The following is a 20,879-nucleotide window of genomic DNA, read 5'->3' on the forward strand; positions in this document are numbered from 1 at the left end:
GCGGTCCGCGGGCAGCGCTTCCCTCAGGACTTTGGTTCCGCTAGGCCTTGAGCGCCTGCGGTCGGCAGGAATCGAGCAGAACGCCCAGCGTTGCCCTCATGAGAAGCCTGTTAGAGGCTTCCTTGGTTCCGGAAGCCCCGGAGCGTAGCTGCCGCCATGGAGAAGACGTTGGCGGGCTCTCAAGGCCGCCTCCTGGTGAAAAAAACCACAGACACGCCACTTCTCTCCCTTTCAGTCTGTGCCCTCCTCGACCGCTTCCTCCAAATCTCACAGCATCAACGAGGCCTGCCCAGGTTCATCTCCACCCCGTTTACTCTTTTCCACTTTATCCTTTTTTTCCCTTTTCATAGCTTTCAATCTTATTTTTCTGTCTGTTGCCTATCTCCCAGCCAGAACGTAATCACCTCTAGGAGGGTGGTGGCTCACTGTTGGATCTCCAGTACCCAGAACCTGGGGCATCACAGGTAATCAAAAAAGATACTGATAAAAAGAATTCTCAGGAAAGGTGTTTTTGAAAGTTGAGTTCCGCCAGAGGTGAGTTTTAGTAACTTCAGGTTCATTGACAAAGTATCCTAAAAGCAGATCCCCGCGGAGCACCTGTGAAGAAGGCTCAGCATGACAGACACCAGGTGGGACAAGAGGCGGGCCGGTCGAGAAAGAAATATTTTTAAAAGTGGACAATCTCCCTCCCCCCCCCCCCCGCCTCCACCCCCTCTCACCCCCAGGATCTGTGGAGCAAGATGGCAATTTCTTCTAGCCAGAAGATAGGAGGACGGGGAAATAGGTACAGATTCAGACAGCTACAGATAGGCTAAGTAGAACTCTTTTTAGAGAACTGTTAAAAAAAGATAAACTCCAAAACTGAGAGGTTCTAACTCTGAGAAAGGTTTAAAACAGAGCCAGCAGTGTTTGGAAACAGTTAAAGGTTAGCTCAGTTGCTTTGCTGAGAGGCAGAGTGGTAAAAGGAAAACAGAGCTCAATAAATGTTGGTGATTATTAGTAACACAGTGGTTGTTTCTTAATAGCAGGTTCTATTTTTAGGAAGAACATAATTACCTAGAAAAACTTGCCCCTAGGAGTGCTAGCTGTTTGAAATAGGAGATTTCATCAAGTCAAGGCTTTATCATCTTTGCCTCACTAATGCAGGCAAATTCTTTTGGAGGGAAAAAAAGAAATACTTCCCAAGCATTGGCTTTGTAAACCCAAACTAGGAAGGGAATGGCAATTGACGTGTGCTTTTGGGGCTCTAGGCTTTAAGGGGAGTCTCCTGGGACCCTGCCTACCTGACTTAGTCCCAAAACCTCAGAGTGAACAGAGGCATCTCCATGGTGACTGGGAAAAGCTGCTCGGGGAGGCAAAGCCAGGGACTCGCCCAGGCTGACGGCCCAGGGATTATGAATAATGAACGCACCATCCCGTGGCATTGTTGCTCTGAGGCTGGGCTCCAGCTCTGTGCCTGACCCAGAGTGATAGGAGAAGTGCAGGTGTCCATGGCCCCAAATAAACACAGCCTGCTCGGGCCATCTGGTGGCCTGGATTCTGGGAGAGGAGGGGGGCAGCAGAGAGAATGGAACCAGCTACCCTGGGGTGGAGAGAAGAGCAGCTGGCAATTTCCTTTTACCTGCTGTTGCCATGAACCCTCCAGAATTGAGGCCCTTTTGGGAGAAAACAGGCCTGAGAGCTGCCACCTGTTCTCTTAAAAGGGTGATGCTGAAGGCGGAGGCCAGCCTTCTTCCCTTTTCTGGTTCTCCATAGGCTGAAAGGGTGCTTCAGGAAGGGATGTGCATAGGGGTGAGAAGAGGGGAAGATAAGGGACCATCAAGCCATTCCTGGAAGCCAAGGAACTTGCTGACACCAGCCCTTCTCTCCTGCTGTGATTGGGGGTACCACACCCATGTAGGGGTCCACAGGATTTTATTCTTGAGTGCCCTAGGGGCTTCCCTGGTGGCTCAGATGATAAAGAGTCTACCTGCAATGTGGGAGACCCAGGTTGGATCCCTGGGTCCAGAAGATCCCCTGGAGAAGGGAATGGCTGCTCACTCCAGTATTCTTGCCTGGAAAACCCCAGGGACAGAGGAGCCTAGCAAGTTACAGTCCTTGGGGTCACAAACAGTCGGACACAACTGAGCGGCTAACTTTCACTAGGTCAGTCTGGCTTTTAGAACTCAGCATTGTGTGGAGACAGGGAACATGTAGTATTGCATACTGGAATTAATCAAGTCTGGGTTCGACTGTTCCTATGTGACTTTGAGTTACTGACTTAACCTCTGAGTCTCGGGATCGGATCGGCGTCGGAGGTTGTATCGCTGCCTGGGAAGGTGGCTGAGGGTAAGGGTGATTTAAAAGGCCTGGCTGGATACAGGCCCCAGTTTCCTTTGCCTCTCAGGTCTGACAGCTTTGGGAGTCACACATCTTTTCCGGCCCGCTGGAGACAAGCCACAGCAGGACCAGAAGATCCCACAGCTGCTAAGATCCCACAGCTGCTTGCATGCTATAAAACCCCCCTTGCTATTCCAATAATGTAAAAAGCTCCTTGCCAGTTTGGGACCCAGCTCTGGGCTCCCCACACCACAGTCCTCACCTCCCGGGTTCAAGGAAAGTTGCTCCTGGCTCGTGGAATGTAGGGGGAGATGGGGGTTGGTGGGAGGTCCCTGAGCATACCCCCACTGAAGACTGGACGCTTTTCCACGTGTGATTGGGATCCACAAAGCTATCGCATTTTCAGGAATGGGAGATTGGAGAAGGGTGCAAGAAATGGACTCCCCCAAAGATTTAGGAGCATCTTCTTTGACTTCTGGTTCCCCGGGCTGTTGGCAGGTGTGGGTTGGGGGGAGGGATTTGCAAAATCGGTACAGCAAGGAGAGTCTACCCCACGGGGCACCTGGCAAGGCAACACTTCTGGCATGACTGGCACTCAACAAATATGGAAACTTCTAAGAGTCTGCTGTTTGGCTGCCAGTCACAAGGGAGTGAAGTCAGGCTGTGCCCCCGCCCGTGTGATGGGAGGCTGGTGTATGAGCTGGTGTATGAGATGCACAGACAGGACCACTGGGCTCGAGCCATTTCTGCTTTTAGAATACTGGTGCGTTTTTTTTTTTATTAAAGAAGAGAATAAAGCATTTGTAAATATATTTCTCTCATGTATACTTCAAAGGTGAGTCACGCTGGTCGGCAGCTACAGAAGTGGGGAGCAAAGAGGCAGGAGCCGTTTCCCCACCTGTCCTGTCCCTCCCCACCCCCTCCACCCTAGATGACAGAGACACACGGAGGGCAGGGAGCTGTCCGGCTCCAAAGGACAAAAGCTTCCAAGATGTGTGAACAGAAGGACCAGCTGACAGGTCTCATCACAGTGCTGCCCGGAGAGCAGCATGGTGCCTCCAGGGAGGCTGGGAGGCTTGTTAAGAAAACCCCTTAGAAACAGATAAGGCATGAAGGTTCCCCACTGGGCTCCCAGCACAGAGGCCAGGGCCACTGACTTTCCTCCTCCAATCCCTAGGGTCTCAGGATGGGTGGTAGAAGGAACGGGGGGCCCTGAAGGGCAAACTGGGGATCTGGGCCTCTCTTAGCTGAAGCTGGATCTTCTGAAGCCTTAACACAAGATAAAGTCCCTGACCCTCCTAGGTCCTCAAAAGCCCCCCACAAAGCTGAGAGGTTAAGAGCAGGCATTTTATGGGAAGGAGGAGACACATTCCCCATCTGGTCCCATTTCAATACTGCTCAGGGTGGGGTGAGCATCCTGGGGGGGGGGCGCAGTAAAGCGGGGCAGGGGAGGATGCTGGGACCATGGGCTGGTGGCGCACGCCCAGGACATTCTGGGGGTGGCACTCATGACCTGCAGTGGGGTAGGCCTGGTGGTGGGGAGCATGGGGGTGAACGAGACACATCATGGTCCCTGAGATGGGGACAGGCAGAGGCCAAGCTCGGTGAGTCAGAGGAGGCGTGCAGAGGTGGGAGCTCCCATTGCCCGGACCCCTGGAAGGCTTGATACCCAGAAGGCATTCCCGGGGCTGGAACCCGGGGAGGCTGGCTCTGAGTTGATTGGCTACAAATCTGCGGTGGGCTGAGAGTGTCCAGGGAGAAGCCCGCCCTCACCAGTACTGGCATCAAGGGTTGCTCAGGCCTGGCTCAGGCTTTCCTGCTCTGCCTGGCAGGGGCCATCTCTAACCCGGTCAGGACCCTCAAGGCAGGGCAGCTGGTGCGAAGGGAATGACAGCGTGTCACAGCTAGGGAGAAGGAGTGGGTGGTCCGGGAGACCCCTAGGACCTGCAACAGCTGGCTCTGGGGTCCCCCTTCAAGTGTTTCCAGTTGTGGCGAGGGGGGTCAGGGAGAACTTGCCTTGCTAAAAAATCTCTCAGGAAAACCAACGTTGAAAAAAAAAGTCAACGGGTCCAGAATGGCTTTTAGAAGCTTGGCCACAAATCTGAGAGCAAGGCGGGGGGTCAGGGGGCAGGGCTGGGAGAGCTGAGAATCCCCAGGGGAGTGGGGATGTTTGGCTTGCAATCTGTGGGCTGGCGCAGGTGACGAGGTTCCTGGGACTCGAGGAAGGCCTCCATCATCAGCAGAGAGTGGGTTTCCCCCACGTGCTCCCTGGGTCAGAAGACAACCTCCCTCGGGGGTGTATTGCTGCTAAAAGGGCTCCCTCACTCACCAGAGGCTGCAGGGCCCAGGTTCGAGGGACCCCCACTGGCCTGACCCATGGGGGGAAACCGTCACTTGCTGCTGTGTGTCTTAACTTTGGTGGCGTTGATGTCGGCCTTGGTCTTCTGGATCCTGGAGAAGATCTCCTTGAAGAGCGCCTTGTACTCGGGCTGGCTCTGCTCCAGCCGCTTGTCCACGGCCTCCACGTGCTGGCTGAGGCTCTTCTCCGCCTTGGGCTCCCCCAGGCCCTCCTCGCCTGCCCGCAGGTCCCTCCACGAGCTGTCCCGGGAGATGGGCCGCGAGGTCTGCACCCCGGCGTGCCGCACCCCGGCCCCGTGCTGCCGGCACTTGCTCAGCAGCTCCTCGTATTTCTCCAGCAGCGCGTGGTACTGCTCGTCCACCTCGCGCAGGATGGACATGCCCCGCTTGCGCACGCTGTTGGCGTGCAGCGTGAGGTTGCCCGCGTGCCGGCTGGCCGGATCTTTGGCCACGATGGCGTTGAGCGCCGTGTCGCTGCAGCTCTTGCGCACGGCATGGCCCGGGGAGGCCGCCGGAGAGGAGACCCCATCCTGGGGGCCGGTGTCGTCGCCGCTGCCGGGCTGGGGGTCGTCGGCTTCGGGCGCCTGGGTGAGGGGCGCCAGTAGGGCCTCGGCCAGGTGGTCCTCCCGGCCCAGCAGGTAGGTCTTGGCCTGCTTCATCTGCTGCAGCTCCAGCAGCTCGGCCTCCAGCTCCTGCACGCGGAAGCGGCAGCTTTCCATCTCACACAGCTGCCGCTCCAGCTCCGAGTACTCCTGGAGCACCGCGGCATACTCGCGCTCCGCCCGCTCCTTGCGCTGCCGCTCCTGGCTCACCTGCGAGCGCAGCACGCCCACCAAGGTCTGCAGCCGCTCGTTCTCCTGTTCCAGGGGCCGTGGGCCCAGCTCCAGGGAGGAGCTGTGCAGGCGGAAGGCATCTTCACACCTGGAAGGGAGCAGGGGCAGGTGGGCAGAGGGCGGGGGCGCGGGCGCGCGCGGGCCAGGCCCTTGGCCCCAGCCGCATCTCTCTGCCCCACAGGGCTGCATGCTCTGCCCATCTAGAGTCACTCCTGGGCCTTCTCCCCCGGCTCTCTGCCCTGGGAGCTTGCTCTTGCTTCAGCCAGGTGTCCTGGCTCTCTCTTGGGTTCAGCCGATGGGAGCCACGGGCAGGAGGTCCCGGGGTGGGAGCAGAGAGAGGTCGTGGGGAATGTCTCTCCCTGGGCTTCCTCCCTGGTTACCGTGGGGCAGGCAGGAAGCCTGCTCCATGCTCTCTAAGTTCCAGTATCCTCCCTTCTCCTGGTCCCTTTAGGTCTCAGGATGGTATCAGCTCCTGGCTATTGCAACCCCAGGGTGAGGCAGTGTTTCCCTGGTTTCCCCACACCTCTTTATTGATTCGTCCTCAGTTACCCTGGGCAGGGCGCTGTCTCTTGCCAGGACCTTTATTGAAACACCCATTAAATCCATAGTGTGTATTTTTTTCTTTAAAAAAAATTTTTTTTTTAATTTGGCTATGCTGAGTCTTAGATCATCAATCTTTATTGCAGTATGCAGGATCTTTAGTTGGGGCATGTGAGATCTAGTTCCCTGACTGTTGATTGAATCCAAGCCTCCTGAATTGTGAGTGTGGAGTCTTAGCCACTGGACCACAAGCAAAGTCACCCACCGTGTAAGTCATCCCAATTCAAAAGGCTTAATGGGAACTGAAAGGGACAGTAGTTCGTCCCTCCTGGGTGAGACTTCTGACTTACTAAGCAGGTGACCTTGGAGTTTCAATTTCCTCTTCTGAGTAGTGGGGATGATAAACCACACCTCACGGTATTGCCGTGAGAATTGTCACTTAGCAGCGTGGTGGGCACGTGGCCAGGGCTCATAGCACCAGCTGCTGACTGCTGTTAGCTCCACGACCTGCCTGTGCAATAGCCCAGAGGACGCAACAACCCTCCTCCCACTGCTGCCCGGCGCCCACCCTGCCTTCCCCTCACCCCATGGAGACGGGCCCAGGGCGCCCTCACTTACCGGGGGCTGGTGCACAGTTCCTTGAGACAGGGGAAGGTGTGGATGGTGCGCCTGCGTTCGCGCTTCTCCCGCAGCACGCGCAGCTGTTCCAGGTCCCGCAGCTGCTCCACCTGAGCCTGCAGCTCCTCCACCTGGGTCTGCAGGCGCTCGATGGTCTCTGTCAGCCTGGGGGTGTCAGCAGGGGACACACGGATCGGAGTGACGCTCAGGGGACGGGGCCAGCCCTCCTCGCTGCAGCGAGGGCTTGGAGGCTGGAGCCGGACAGGCAACCTTGAGTCTGGTTGCTGGTTGAGTCACGCTGCCTGGTGCGGAGGTCAGACGAGGAATTCCTTGGGCAGCCAAAGACCCACGCTTCTGCTCCACCTCCCAGGCCAAGCCGACACTCCTCCATGTCTCCTCCCTCGATTTCTTTCTTTTTTAATCTATCTACTTATTTATTTAAATTTACTTATTTATTATGTATTTATTTACTTTTTTGGCTGTGCCAGGTATTAGTTGCAGCACACAGAATCTTTGATCTTAGTTGAGGCGTGTGGGATCTTTAGTTGTGGCCTGTGGGATCTAGTTCCCTGGCCAGGGATCAAACCTGGGCCCACTGCATTGGAAGCGAAGAGTCTTAGCCACTGGACCACCAGAAGTCCCTTTCTTTTTAAAGATTTTTACTTTATTTAATTGGGTTTCCCTGGTATCTCAGCTGGTAAAGAATCCACCTGCAATGAGGGAGACCTGGGTTTGATCCCTGGGTTGGGAAGATCCCCTGGAGAAGGGAACGGCTACCCAAACCAGCATTCTGGCCTGGAGAATTCCATGGACTGTTTAGTCCATGGGGTAGAAAAGAGTCAGACATGACTTTTACTTTCACTTAAATAATTGATATTTATTTTTGGGCCATACGATGTGTGAAATTGTAGTTCCCTGACCTGAAATCAAACCTGTACCTCCTGCGGTGGAAGCTGGAAGCCCTGTCTCCTCAGTTCCTTGTACACTCTTCTATCACTTATCACTTTGCACTGCAATAAATAGTCATGTACCTGCCTTCCCTCCCAGAGGGCGGGGCAGTGTCTTTGCATCCCCATCACTACATTTTCAGAGCCTGGTATATAGTTGGTGCTTAAATAAGGGTTGTGGCCAGAATGTTAAACCAGCCCAAATCAACAAGGGCGAAGCCACTGCCATCCCAGGTTCCCAGACCTGGGCTTTTGGGGGAAGTAAGCTGAGTCACACCCACTGGTGTACACACACACACACACACACACACACAGGTACACCCTGGGCTTTTGGGGGAAGGAACCTGAGTCACACCCACTGGTATACACACACACACACACACAGGTACACCCAGCCCTGGGGCCTCCCCCTTACCATCCCACACCCAGGTTCCCAGCCCTCCACCCGGCCCTCACCCGTGGATCTTCTGCTGGGCCACCTTACTCTCCAGCACCAGCTTCTGATTGGTCAGCTCCAGGTCTCGGGCCGCCAGGTCCAGCTGCTCGTACACTTTGGCGTGCTGTTCATTCACGTGCCGCAGCGTGTCCAGCTGTTTGGTCAGATACTGGGGGGTGGGGGTAGGGGTGGGATAGTTACCTTTCAGAACTGTGTTGGGGAAAATGTCTCTGCCTGGGCCCTCCTCCCACTTCCAGGAACAGGTTTGCTTTGGGGTATTCGTCTGCAGCGGAGGGAGGCGGTCAAGCTGGTGGTACAACGGGGCTGCCTGGGACAGTTGTGCAGGTTGTGGACTGCACAAGGCTTTTGGGTCAAGGCTGGGTCTGCTAAGATGGGGTAACTTTTCCTAAGCTGCACACAGGCACACACAGACTGAGGGGCCCTTGATAGGACAGAGAGCATGTATAGGGCCCGGGGGCCCCTCACCTCGATCTCCTGCACTTGCTCCTCGTTGGTGGAGTACATCTGCTGTAGAGACTCCTCAAGCTCCTTGTTCCTCTCCAGCAGCGTCTTCCCCAGCTCTGCGGCCAAGTGCAAGTCTGGTGGGGAGGGGGCAGAGGGTGGCAGGAGCATGAGCAACTGAGAATGGAGTCAGAAGACCCCTCCCATTCCTGTTCTGAACGTTCATTCTGGGCTGAGCCTTGGGGACCCAGAGAGAACCAGGACCCAGGGGCCGCCCCTGGGGAGACTCCAGGCTTGGAAGGAGATGTAAGCCGTGAGGGGGCCTGAGCATTGGCCTGGAATGCCCTCTCCCCAGACACTCCCAGGGTTCTTCCCTCTGTGCCTTCAAGTCTGTGCTTTAACGTCACCTCCTGCAGGAAGCCTTTCTCAAACAGATTCAGAATCACCCTCCCCAGCCCCACGCCCTGCCTGCTTCATTTTCCTCCTAGCTCCTACAGCCGACTACCTGACCCAACAATTGCGCATTAACTTGCTCCTGCCCTTGACAATGGTAAGCTTACAGGTTAGGGGTTTTGCCTGTTTCAGTCACTGACACCCTGAGGACTTAGAACAATACCAGGTGAGCAATAAATCTAGTTTGAAAGCAGGAGTGAGTGGAATGTGATAAGAACATCAGCATACAGGGGGCAAAGTGCCCTGGGAGATAGGGAAGGGAGAGTTCATGGTGCAGATAGTGGGAATCTCAGACAAGGAGCAGCTTTGGAGGTGGGCTTGGAAGGACGACTGCAGCTCACTGAACTGGGGAGAGAGTGGAAGGGTTTGCTGGGTATTAGAACTGGACCAGGCTTCAAAGCCTGGTCTGTCTTTAGGGGGCTGTGTGGTGGGGAGTAGGGGGGTTAGAAGGAAGTGGCAGGTGCCAGAATCCCTAAAAATCCTCTCAAGTGGGTCCGGAGTTGGGTGAGGGTACCATGACATTTGGAGTGGATATTTCCACATATATATGCCTAATTCCTTTTAGAAACAAAGGGTAATGTATAAGATAATGAACAAGGACCTACTGTATACCACAGGTGCATGCGTGCTAAGTCGCTTCAGTCGTGTCTGACTCTTTGTGACCCCATGGACAGTAGCCCGCCAGGCTCCTCTGTCCAAGGGATTCTGCAGGCAAGAATACTGGAGTGGGTTGCCATTTCCTCCTCCAGGGCATGTTCCCCATCCAGGGACCAAACCTGCACCACCTTATGTCTCCTGTATTGGTAGGTGGGTTCTTCACCACTAATGCCACCTGGGAAGCCCATAGCACAGGTGAGTCTACTTAATACTCTGTAATGACCTATATGGGAAGAGAATCTAAAAAAAGAGTAGATATATATCTAATTGGTTCACTTTGCTGCAGAACAGAAACTAACACAACATTGCAAATCAACTCTACGCCAATAAATTTTCTTAAAAAGCAAAGGGTAGTATGTGTATATATATATGTATATATTATTCATTTATATTTAAATATATATTTATAAAGGAAGCCTAGAATCATACTGTGGTTTCAAAGAAGAGGGCAGGTCCATTTCTGCTGTGAGCTTGCTGGAAATTCAGCAGGATCAACCACCCCTAGTTCATGATGAGGGAGGCACACCAGCTCCCTTTTCTCTGTAACGAGATGGCGAGCATTTGGCTCATCCACAAACCCTTTCAAATAACTCAGGTATAAATGGAAAAACAGAAGGTCACATTCATCACAGCTTTTTCTTTTTTTTGCCTTGGGAACTGGGTCAGGTGGTCTGCAATGGGGCCATTGCTACTGATGCTGTCTCCTGCCTTGGCTTCGGGGGACAGGCTCTGTGGATGACCTGCATGAAACCTCTGAAACTTAGGCTAGAGTCTAAGGTCACAGGCAGGGCCGAGAACAACTGCACTTTATGCTTTTTCTTCCAGGTGAGCAGCTGAGCTGGGCATGTATTCCTACCGCCAGCGGGGTGGGCTGGGGTGGCTGCCAGTCACACTATAAACTGGGGATGTTGAAGGCAGCGAATGTGACCAGAGCCGCCTAGTGATTCCAGGGAAGGGGAGGAAGAGAACACAGTGGAAGTAGTTTGGGGTTGGGGAGAATCTCAGAGATTGTTTCAGGGAAATTGGATCACAGTGGAAGCTAAGCTGGTCAGAGCTGTCAGGAGGGATCACGAGAGAAGTCTAGAAGCTTCAGGGCAGGGGGTGAGTGGAGCCAAGTGCTGGGGAAAGGACCCCAGCTAGATGAGGACTGGGGACGGCTCTGGGGAGGGCGCAGGCCCCAGACCAGAGAGGGAGGGGGCCCAGGAGTGGGGGGACAGAGGAGCTGGCTAGGCCGGGAGTGGGGTCTGGAGTAATAAACAGCCTGCCACAGCCAGAATGATGGTTACACCGGACCATTACTGGGAAGGTACTGAGTCTGAACTGGCCTCTCCCCCGCCTGGACCTGAGTTTTCTGGGGTCTCCTGCAGTGGGCTCTGAATGCCAGTCAAGGTTACCTGGGGGCAATGCCCCAGAACCCGAGAGAAAATGGCTGGGAGCCAGGGGGATGTCTTTGAAAGGAAACCCTGAAATTCCACTGCCCCTCCTGGTTGGGGTCAGCATGGAGCCCCCTAGACTGGGGGGGAGAGAGGAAAAGGACAGAGGGCAGACACAGGAAGAAAGGGATCACACAAAGACAAAAGGGATGGGAGGAGGCCAGCTACCACCTGGCAGGGTGGCAGGGGTCTGTTCACAACCTTCAGGGCACCGACGTCAGGAACTCTGCATCTGCGGGATTGCGGTCCACTCACCTTCCTCCCCTTGCCATGACAGAGCTTGGCCCTAAGGCTGAGACTCAAGGTCAGGAGCCCAAGACTTCAAATCTGTGACTCAGCAGCCAGCTCTCAGCCTGGAAAGAGGTACCCACAGGGCCAGCCACACCTGGTCCAGGGTGGGGGAGGGAGGCAGGCAGAGAGAGTGCCAGCGCTTAATAATTAATGACTTTTTCTATTTTTACGGGTGCTTGTGGCAGTGGGCAGAGGGAACACAGCGAGAACTGAGGACCTTGTTTGTCCCCACTGCCTCCCTCCACTAGGACAGAACAGCATCAAAGTCAAACAGGAGCTTGATGGCGAAGCATCTGAAAGTAAACTTGGCTCCTGTCCTCAGCGGGGATGGAGCTGGCTGAGAAAAACCACGTCCTGGAATGCTCAGAGGCAACTAGGGGGTGCTGGGCAGGAAAGAATTTGGGCACTGGGTTGGGGGAAGGGGGAAGCAACAGGCACCCGATCCCCCACGTGGTTGGCCTCTGGCCCAAGTTCAGGCCATCATCCAGTGCTTCATGCCGGGCCCCACAGGGGTGGTGCTGCAGTAGCTGTGCCCGGGCCTTCCTCCAACCCCACCCCTGACACTCTGGATAATTCCCACTTTCGGGGCGGTCTTTTCACATCACTCTGTGCCTCAGTACAAGTACTATCTCCACTAGACCACTGGCCTTCCTTCCTCTGCCAGGGCAGTAGGGGTGGGTAGGGGGTTGGGGGTGTGGCTGTTCCCCCTCCAGCTCCAAGGCGGTGCAAAAATCTTGTGCATATCTCAGCAGAGGGCCCTCAAGCCTGTTCTCGCTGTCTGCAGGGCTCACTGCTGCAGAGCCCCTGTGGCTCACTCACAAGTGCTGGTTTGATCCCATTCCTGCCTCCTTGGCTGGGCTGTGGAGACTCCGGAGGGCAGAGATCAAGTCCCCAGGCTCAGCCCCGCACCTGGCCCTTGGCAAGCAGACGTTGGGGTTTTGGTCAAAAGCTCTCGTTTCTTCTGAGACTGTTTCTGGTTTCCCTCCTTGCTGCTGGGACCCAGCTGCTACTCAGGCCATGAGGCTAGGCCGACTGCTGCAGACCAGCAAGGCCAGAAAAGCAGGAGCCTGTGGGGCCCATTCCTGACCCTGGCCCCAGAGCCTGGCTGCCTGGTCACCCTGGCATCTTGGCATCCCTCCCTCTCCGGATGCAGCACATCTGCCAGCCCTGCTCCCTGGCTCCTTCCTCCCACATCTGGGCTGGGCACGGTGCCAGAGCCTTCTTCAGGGGCGTGGGAATGGAATGAGACAGCAATGATAGTAGCATCTGCCTCTGAGGAGGCCATCTTCCCAGGCACTCAGCTTCCAATCCTTCCTTCTGGGCCCACCTCTTCCGTGAAGCCCTCTCATTGCATCCTGTTGTCCCCACTCAGTTACAAGCCCAACCCCACCTACCCGGGTGCACCTAGGAGGCCAGGACTAGGACTGCTCCCAGCTCCCAGGATAGCGTCCGACACTCAAGGGGAGCCTGATAGGCGTTTGTGTAATGTGAGGTTTTGGGAGTAGTTGGTCCAGGATGGGGGAAGGGGGTGTTGCAGCCAGGATCAGGCATTTCGCTCCAGGCAGGGAGGCTGAGGGTGGAGGCAGGGTCCAGCCCAGCACCCTCAGTACCACCCTGGTCCCCCAGAGGCTCTGATTAACCCACAGCCCGGAGCACAAGGGCAGAGCCTCATCTACCAGCAAATTTGGCCACGTGGGGTTGTGGGTCAGGGCTGAAACACAAAGGCTCCATCGGGGTAGATGGCTCGCACAGGGCCAAAGGCAGGTATCTGGGCCCCAGAGTTGGAGACCCAGAGCGGAGGCTGTCGGCTCACACCGACTGTCCACACCCACCCGGCTTGCTGGATGACTGTGGTCACTTCTAGGATATGCTTCCTAGCCCCTCCAATTCTGACCATCCCAGAATGAGGCACTTTGGGGAAGAGAGGGTGGATTGGACTCCAGCAGGCCTTGGCCCTGACCCTCTCAAGCCTTCTCCTCCTTCCTGTCCTAACAGCCCCGCCCCCTCCTCGGAGTGATGTCACCCCGGCCACCTCACCAACCCCCAACCAGTCGCCCTCTTTGCCCTCAGATGGGAGAGATGGAAACGTGGCTCCCTGTTTACTCAGGCTCTGATCTGGGGCACTGCTCAGAATTCCCAAATCCGACCTGCTCCAGACCTTGCGCCATTTGGGAGAAGGCCAGCAGGGAAGGGCCGCCGGGACTCCTCCCTCCAGAAGGCGGGTTGGACTCCCAGTTGTCTCCGCTGCCTTCACCCACAAGATACCCGCACCCCCATCACCTCCCCGGGGGAAGGGGAAGGGACCTGGGGAAACTTTCTAGGAGTCTGTGAGCTCCGGAATCCTGGCAGGGAAGGGTGCCGCTGGATTTAGAATGGGATTAACTTCCTCCCCTCACCCCTCCCCACACACAACCCCTCTCAGCAAAACAGAACCAAGGAGCCGCCTCCTGGCCTCCAAAGACTTGCAGTTAGCATTCTCAGACCCTCAACCATACCCGGGGCTCCTGGGCAGTTCCTGCCTCTAAGATGAGGTGGGCGAACTGGGTGATGTCCGCCCCTGTTGTTTGGGGAAAGAAGACCGCTCCCCCGACTTTTGCAGGTCTCCACCGGTCTGGTTGCCCTTTTCCAGGGGCAGGCCACCGTCTCTCCACGTCCTCATTCTCCAGACGCATCTCCCCTCGGAGTCCGGCACGCCGGGTGCAGCCCGGTCCTCCCCGGGGTGACACCTCCCAACAATGGAGAAGCGGACAGGGGTCGCGGGGCGCACCCCGCTTTCCCGCCCCCTGCGCTCACCCTGCTCCAGGTCCTGCTGGTCGTACCAGGGCTCCTCTTCCTCTGCCGTGAAGTCCTCCATCCTGGCGGCCCTCCGCATGGCCCCGCAGGCGGCGGGTGGCGGGAGGGCGCTGCGGCGGCGCGGCTCAGAGCCGGGGCGCGGGGCCCGGGACAATGCGGCGGAGGCGGGCCGAGCCTCCCGCGTCGCGGACTCGGGCTGCAGTGCCCCCGCCCGCGCCGCGCCCCCTCGCCATCGGCCGCCGGCCGGACGCCCACGCGGGGCTGGCTCGCTGCCGCTGGCCCGCCGGGCGGGGGTCTTGCAGAGCGGGGCGCACCGGGCGGCGGCTGCACAAAGGGTGGAGGGGCGGGGACGGCGGGCGGGAAGGCGGCAAGGAGACCCCCGGCCCGACCGGCAGGTCTGGGGCGCTAGGAACGCGCGAGTGCCGCGGCGGGCGCGCCCAGCCCGGCTCCTGCCCGCGCTGCCCCCGGCCGGCGCGGCGACACCCGGAGCCGCCGCTGCATCTTGGCGGTGTCCGCCCCGCGCTTCCCGAGCTGCCCGCTCCGCGGGGCGGAGCCAACCGTCGCTGGCCAGTCAGGAGGGGTATGCAAAACAGGAGGCGGGCCCGAGGGCGGGATCTCCGCGACGAGGCGGTCCGGCTGTTGCTAAACCAACCCTCGCTTCCCTTCTAGGGTCTCATCCCAGTTTATTTCTCAATGTGTGAAATCGTTTTATGATGTTTACCTATTGTTGTCTCTCTCCCTGTAGATCTTCTAACAGCAACGATCTTGTCTCTCGTTCTCAGCTGGCTCTTCAGTGCCTAGAGCAGGCTGATCCATTGCTACCTTCCATGGACACTCTTGGAATGAATGAAAATTAATTTAAAATTACCTTTAGGAAATTGTGTTTAAATGCCTGTGGCCTAAAACCTCACGCTAGGAGTGGTGAACTTTGACTGTTTACCCGCATTCTGAGTCTTTCCCTTTAAGATCCTGTTTCCCCTCTACTTGAGATCCAGGTCTTACGCCCAATTACACCGCTTACACCGCCCAATTACACCGCTTACACCGTATGTAGCGTCACCTCTCCGAGCATTCTTTCCTTAAAGGAGTTTTCAGAATCAAGTATATGCGTAGCTCATTTTTATTAGGACCTACCAAGCGCTGGTACTATTAAAGCACCCTGAGCATAACCCACTCTAAATACATGTGGCAAATACATCCGACAAAGGACTTGTATCCAGAACAGAGAAAGAACACCTGCAAATCCACAAGAAAACTCAGTGGAAAAGTGCATAAAAGACTTGACCAAGCACTTCATAAATGACCCAGTAAATACGTGACAAGGCGTTGAACTTCTTTAGAAGAATCAACACCTGTAGGGGAAAAGTAGGAGGCACCATTGTTTCTGTAACAAAACTATTCCAGGTTTAGTCGCTTCAAACAACACGAATTTATTATCTTACAGTTTCGCAAGTGAGAAGATTGACATGGCTCTCGATGACTAATATCTAGTTATCTGCAAGGCTTTGTTCCCGTCTGGAGGCTCCAGGCAAGCATCTCTTTCCTTGCTGCTCCCACCTTCTGGAGGCTGCCCATATTCCACGGCCCATGGCCACCCTTTTCCATGTTGAAATCCACCAACAGAAGATGACCTTTCGCTGGATCACTCTGACATCTTTGGCCTCTTTCTTCCACTTTAAAGACCCTTGTGTGTACACTGGAACCACCTGAATAATCCAGCATAATCTGCCTCATTTCAAGATCCTTGATTTAACCACATCTGCAAAATACCTTTTTACAGGTGAAGTAAGATATTCAAAGATTCTGGTGATTAGAATGTGGGCATTTGGGGTGGGGTGTGTGTGTGTGTGTGTGTGTGTGTGTGTGTGTGTGTGTCATAATTCCATTTATGTAAAGTTCAAAATTGGCATAACAAATCTAATCAGGGTAATATTTGGCATTGGGGAGACATGTGGGGGACACTGAGGGGCTGGGAGTGTTTTATTTTCTGATCTGGGTGTTGGTTACACACAGGTGTGTTCATTTGTAAAATCACTTATGATACATGCATTTCTCTGAATATGTTATATTTTAATACAATAGCTTACTCAAGAAGAAGAAAAAAAATCCTATGGCTGAGAAACAGTTTCTGCCCTTGTGTAGCATGCATTCTAGCACGGATAAATAAATGTGCTATGAAGGAAATTAACAGGGTCATAGATTCTAAGACAGAAAAAGCTGGACATACATCAGACACTGAAGGGAGCCCGGCATAACTGGAGTGGAGCAGATAGAAAAGAGATGAACTAGAGTTAGTGCCATGGGAAAGAACTGGGGATTTTATTTTGTTCCCAAATAGACAAAGAGACCCAATAAAAGGCTTTTCATTTTCAGTTGTGAAATATTACTGGCAATTTTGGAGCATGGATTGGAGGAGAGCAAGAGTGGAAGCAACATGGGACTTCCCTGGCAGACCGGTGGTTACGACTCCACACTTCCATTTCAGGGAGCACAGGTTCAATTTCTGGTCAGAGAATTAAGATCCCACAGCCAAGGGGCCAAAAAAAAAAAAAGAAAGAAAGAAAGAAAGAAAGAGTAGAAGCAAGAAGATCAGTTTGGAGGCTTTTGTGATCATGTAGGGCAGGTCTGATGGCAGTGGCGATGGAGCTAGAGGAGAAATATTTAAACTAAAGAAGGCTGAGAGCCAAAAAGTTGATGCTTTTGAATTGCGATGCTAGAGAAGACTCTTCAGAATCCCTTGTACAGTAAGGAGGTAAAACCAGTCAATTCTAGAGGAAATCAACCCTGAATATTCACTGGAAGGGCTAATGTTGAAGCTCCAATACTTTGGCCACCTGATGGGAAGACTGACTCTTTGGAAAAGACTCTGATGCTGGGAAAGATTGAAGGCAGGAGGAGAAGTGGGTAACAGAGAATAAGATGTTTGGAGAGCATCACCGACTCAATGGACATGAGTTTGAGCAAACTCCAGGAGACAGTGAAGGTTTTCAGGGAAGCCTGGTGAGCTGCAGTCCATGGGGTCTCAAAGAGTCAGACACCACTTAGCGACTGAACAACAATAACTAAGATATACAGGTGAATTGACTGAAAAGTCAGAGAGATGCCTTAAATGTGTGGCTTTAGTAACTGGGCGATGGTGATGCCATTTATGGAGATGGGGACAAAATGAGTCTAAGGGACAAACAGGTTGGGGGGCCGAGATCCAGAGGGGTCTGGTCAGCACACCCAAACCACCAAATCCCCTTCCATTTGTTTATTTCTTCATTCTGCAGCCCTGTGGACATATACCCACAGGAGCCAGGGAGTTTAAGGACTCCCCAGAGAAGAGCCTTTTCATACTGTTCATGGGGTTCTCCAGGCAAGAATACCGAAGTGGTTTGCCATTCCCTTCTCCAGGGGCCCACATTCTATCAGACCTCTCCACCATGACCCAGCCGTCTTGGGTGGCCCCACATGGCATGGCTTAGTTTCAATGAGTTAGACAAGCTGTGGTCAGTGTGACCAGACTGGCTAGTTGTCTGTGATTGTAGTTTCAGTCTGTCTGCCCTCTAATGCCGTCTCTCCGTGCCTACCGTCTTACTTGGGTTTCTCTCACCTTGGATGTGGGGTCTCTTCACGGCTGTTCAAGAAACCTGTATGCAGGTCAGGAAACAACAGTTAGAACTGGACATGGAACAACAGACTGGTTCCAAATAGGAAAAGGAGTGCGTTAAGGTTGTATACTGTCACCCTGCTTATTTAACTTATATGCAGAGTACATAATGAGAAACGCTGGGCTGGAGGAAGCACAAGCTGGAATCAAGATTGCTGGGAGAAATAGCAATAACCTCAGATATGCAGATGACACCATCCTTATGGCAGAAAGTGAAGAAGAACTAAAGAGTCTCTTGATGAAAGTGAAAGAGGGGAGTGAAAAAGTTGGCTTAAAGCTCAACAGTCAGAAAACTAAGATCATGGCATCTGGTCCCATCACTTCATACCAAATAGATGGGGAAACAGTGGAAACAGTGGCTGACTTTATTTTTCTGGGCTCCAATATCACTGCAGATGGTGATTGCAGCCATAAAATTAAAAGATGCTTACTCCTTGGAAGGAAAGTTATGACCAACCTAGACAGCATATTAAAAAGCAGAGACATTACCAACAAAGGTCTAGTCAAAGCTATGGTTTTACCAGTGGTCATGTATGGATGTGAGAGTTGGACTATAAAGAAAGCTGAGAACAGAAAAAAAATAAAATAAAATAAAGAAAGCTGAGCACTGAAGAATTGATGCTTTTGAACTGTGGTGTTGGAGAAAACTCTTGAGAGTCCCTTGGACTGCAAGGAGATCCAACCAGTCCATCCTGAAGGAGATCAGTTCTGGGTGTTCATTGGAAGGACTAATGTTGAAGCTGAAGCTACAATACTTTGGCCACCTGATGTGAAGAGCTGACTCATTTGAAAAGACCCTGCTGGGAAAGATTGAGAGCAGGAGAAGGGGACGACAGAGTATGAGATGGTTGGATGGCATCACCGACTCCATGGACATGGGTTTGGGTGGACTCTGGAAGTTGATGATGGACAGGGAGGCATGGTGTGCCGCAGTTCATGGGGTCGCAAAGAGTCGGACATGACTGAGCGACTGAACTGAACTGAACTGAACAGAGAAAAGCAGGGGCAAAGCGCTGGGGGCCAGGACCTGGGCAGTGAATGCTAGCAATGAAAAGCAAACCCATCAACCTGAAAATTCACCCCAACCCCTGCAGTTAAGAATGCTTTCAGTGAGGACTTAGAACGGGGTCCCTCACCCTCTGGGATCTAATACCTGGTGATCTTAGGTGGAGCTGATATAAGAATAATAGAAATAAAGTGCACAATAAATGTAATGTACTTGAATCATCCAAAATCACAGTCCTCCCCACCCTAATCCTGGCTGGTGGATAAATTGTCTTCTATGAAACTGGCCCCTGGTGCCTAAAAGGTTGGGGACCGCTGACTTAGCAGACCCCCATATTTGAAAACATCCAGCTCATAGGTCATCACTCAGCTTTGGACCTTTGCCACACTGACCACATCCTCAGCATGACCCAAATACGCTCCCTTCCTGGAGCCACCCGCTCCCTGCCCCAGCCAGGGAAGCATCGCCTGGCAGGGATAAATAAGCCTGTCACAAAGGCTGGATTCTTGTTGCTGCCTGAGCACTGGGCATAGTGATTCAGGCTGGAGCCCCTAGATCTCAGGATGCTGGCGCAGGAGGGAGGCTAGAGCTGGGCAACCAACTCTACCAGGTTGGTGGAGTCTCCTTGTCCTGCCTGCAGGGGACAGAGGGTAGAGGCTGGGGTGACTGGGGTGGAGTGCTTGCTACATGCCAGGCCTGTGCTGGGCCCTTTGCCTGGACTGGTTGGCTCCTTGGCCAGTGGGGCCACTCCCAGTGCCTTCAGGGCAGACAGTTAATACTTTCAAAAACTATTCCAGGAGGAAGAAAATCAGATCGGCCTTTGAAGAAGGAAATTTCTTAGCTTCGCTGAGCTACCAGACAAGCAGCCCTGGAATCAATCCACTTCAGGCTTTTCCTCTAAGCAGGGTAGAGAGTCAAGCCCAGCGGTGGGAAGTAGCAACGACCCGACCTTGGTAACCCTCAGAGCACTCATCAGTGGGTCAGGCAGAACTGTTCCGTGGTGTTCCCTGTCAGGAGCATCAAGACTCCGCGCGGAAGGTCGGGGCCTTGGCAGCTTCGATATCCCCCCACCCCGCTCTCCCCTCCCAGTTTTGGGTACCGTGATTCCCCTGGGGAATCAGCTTCATACTGACCAGGCACGCTTACCGAGCTCGCACCCGAGCTCCTGGGGAACGCAGCCCGGATCCTGGACCTGGAACCCGAGCTTAGATATGGACCCCCTCCCCCGCCGCGCCCGGTAGCTAGGATGAGGAATTGATGGAACCGCCCTCCGGACGAGTGCACCCCCCCGGCCCTGCCCACCGGAAGTGACGGCGCATGCGCAGGCCGCGCTGACGTTAGAGGGTCCCGGCGCTCCGGGTTATGAGAGTGACGCTGGGGGAGGGGCCGAGGGCCCAGCCCGCGCCTCTGGGCCCTCGGGGTATTCAGCGACCCCACACGCTGCGCAGCTAGGGTGCTCCCACCGCTGCAGGCCCCTCTACCCTCCCTGTCCCCAGACCCGTCATTGCAGCGCTGCGCTTAACGTTGCACTGGAAGATCTCACCCCTTCTGTCCCCTCCAGCCGCCTGAGGTCAGCCTCTAGCGGGGTAAGGCGCTCAGTAATACATTGGATGAGTGGGGTCATCCGGTGTCCGCCCCGCCTTCCCCCGACACCATCTGAGTGTGTTCCAGACAACGGTCTGTTCTGAAAGAGGAGTTATGTTAGTCTCATGAGTCCTTGTGGTCAGGAAGTGCTGCCGTGTGTCTGCCTCAAATCCCTACAGTTAATCCCTGCCGTCAGCAGTGACCTTTCGGATCCTGCTGCGGGGGTGTTCTCCAGTGGCGTCATTCTTACTCCTTCAGTACTTCCTCACGGGGTTGTTGGGAGGGCCCTGAGTTGACACAGACCAAGTGCTTAGAACAGTGACTGGGCCAGGGGAGCACTGTTCAGGATTTGCTCTTGGGGTCATTATTATCGTCACTTCGGGGAGGCAGTTGTGAGTCTCAGAGCGGCATCCGGGATCTTTAGCTGTGGCACGTGGGATCCAGTTCCCTGACCGGGGATAGAACCCAGGACCCCTGCATTGGGAGCACAGAGTCTT

General features: G+C 54.4%; 1 protein-coding gene and 1 long non-coding RNA gene across 3 annotated transcripts; one reads left to right on the forward strand and one right to left on the reverse strand.

Moving 5' to 3' along the window:
• Window positions 1–89: 89 nt before the first annotated feature.
• On the forward strand, window positions 90–1,003 carry LOC139039192 (uncharacterized). The gene is made up of 2 exons (XR_011492474.1): window positions 90–293; window positions 390–1,003. It is a non-coding gene; the product is annotated as an uncharacterized lncRNA (long non-coding RNA).
• A 2,111-nt stretch (window positions 1,004–3,114) lies between these two features.
• On the reverse strand, window positions 3,115–20,040 carry CDR2L (cerebellar degeneration related protein 2 like). 2 transcript variants are annotated; one of them, XM_020885790.2, is made up of 7 exons: window positions 19,945–20,040; window positions 14,862–14,976; window positions 10,053–10,163; window positions 8,538–8,650; window positions 8,072–8,220; window positions 6,669–6,833; window positions 3,115–5,598 (listed from the first exon to the last, which is right to left on the reverse strand). In XM_020885790.2, the coding sequence occupies exons 4-7, from the start codon at window positions 8,574–8,576 to the stop codon at window positions 4,710–4,712; spliced, it is 1,242 nt and encodes a 413-aa protein (XP_020741449.1). In that variant the 5' UTR covers window positions 8,577–8,650; window positions 10,053–10,163; window positions 14,862–14,976; window positions 19,945–20,040; the 3' UTR covers window positions 3,115–4,709. The 2 variants fall into 2 exon arrangements, with proteins under 2 accessions (XP_020741449.1, XP_070336094.1); XM_070479993.1 differs by lacking the exons at window positions 10,053–10,163; window positions 14,862–14,976; window positions 19,945–20,040 and adding an exon at window positions 14,141–14,841.
• Window positions 20,041–20,879: the final 839 nt, after the last annotated feature.

Source organism: Odocoileus virginianus, chromosome 17 (assembly GCF_023699985.2).
Source record: "Odocoileus virginianus isolate 20LAN1187 ecotype Illinois chromosome 17, Ovbor_1.2, whole genome shotgun sequence".
NCBI classification, from domain to species: domain Eukaryota; kingdom Metazoa; phylum Chordata; class Mammalia; order Artiodactyla; family Cervidae; genus Odocoileus; species Odocoileus virginianus.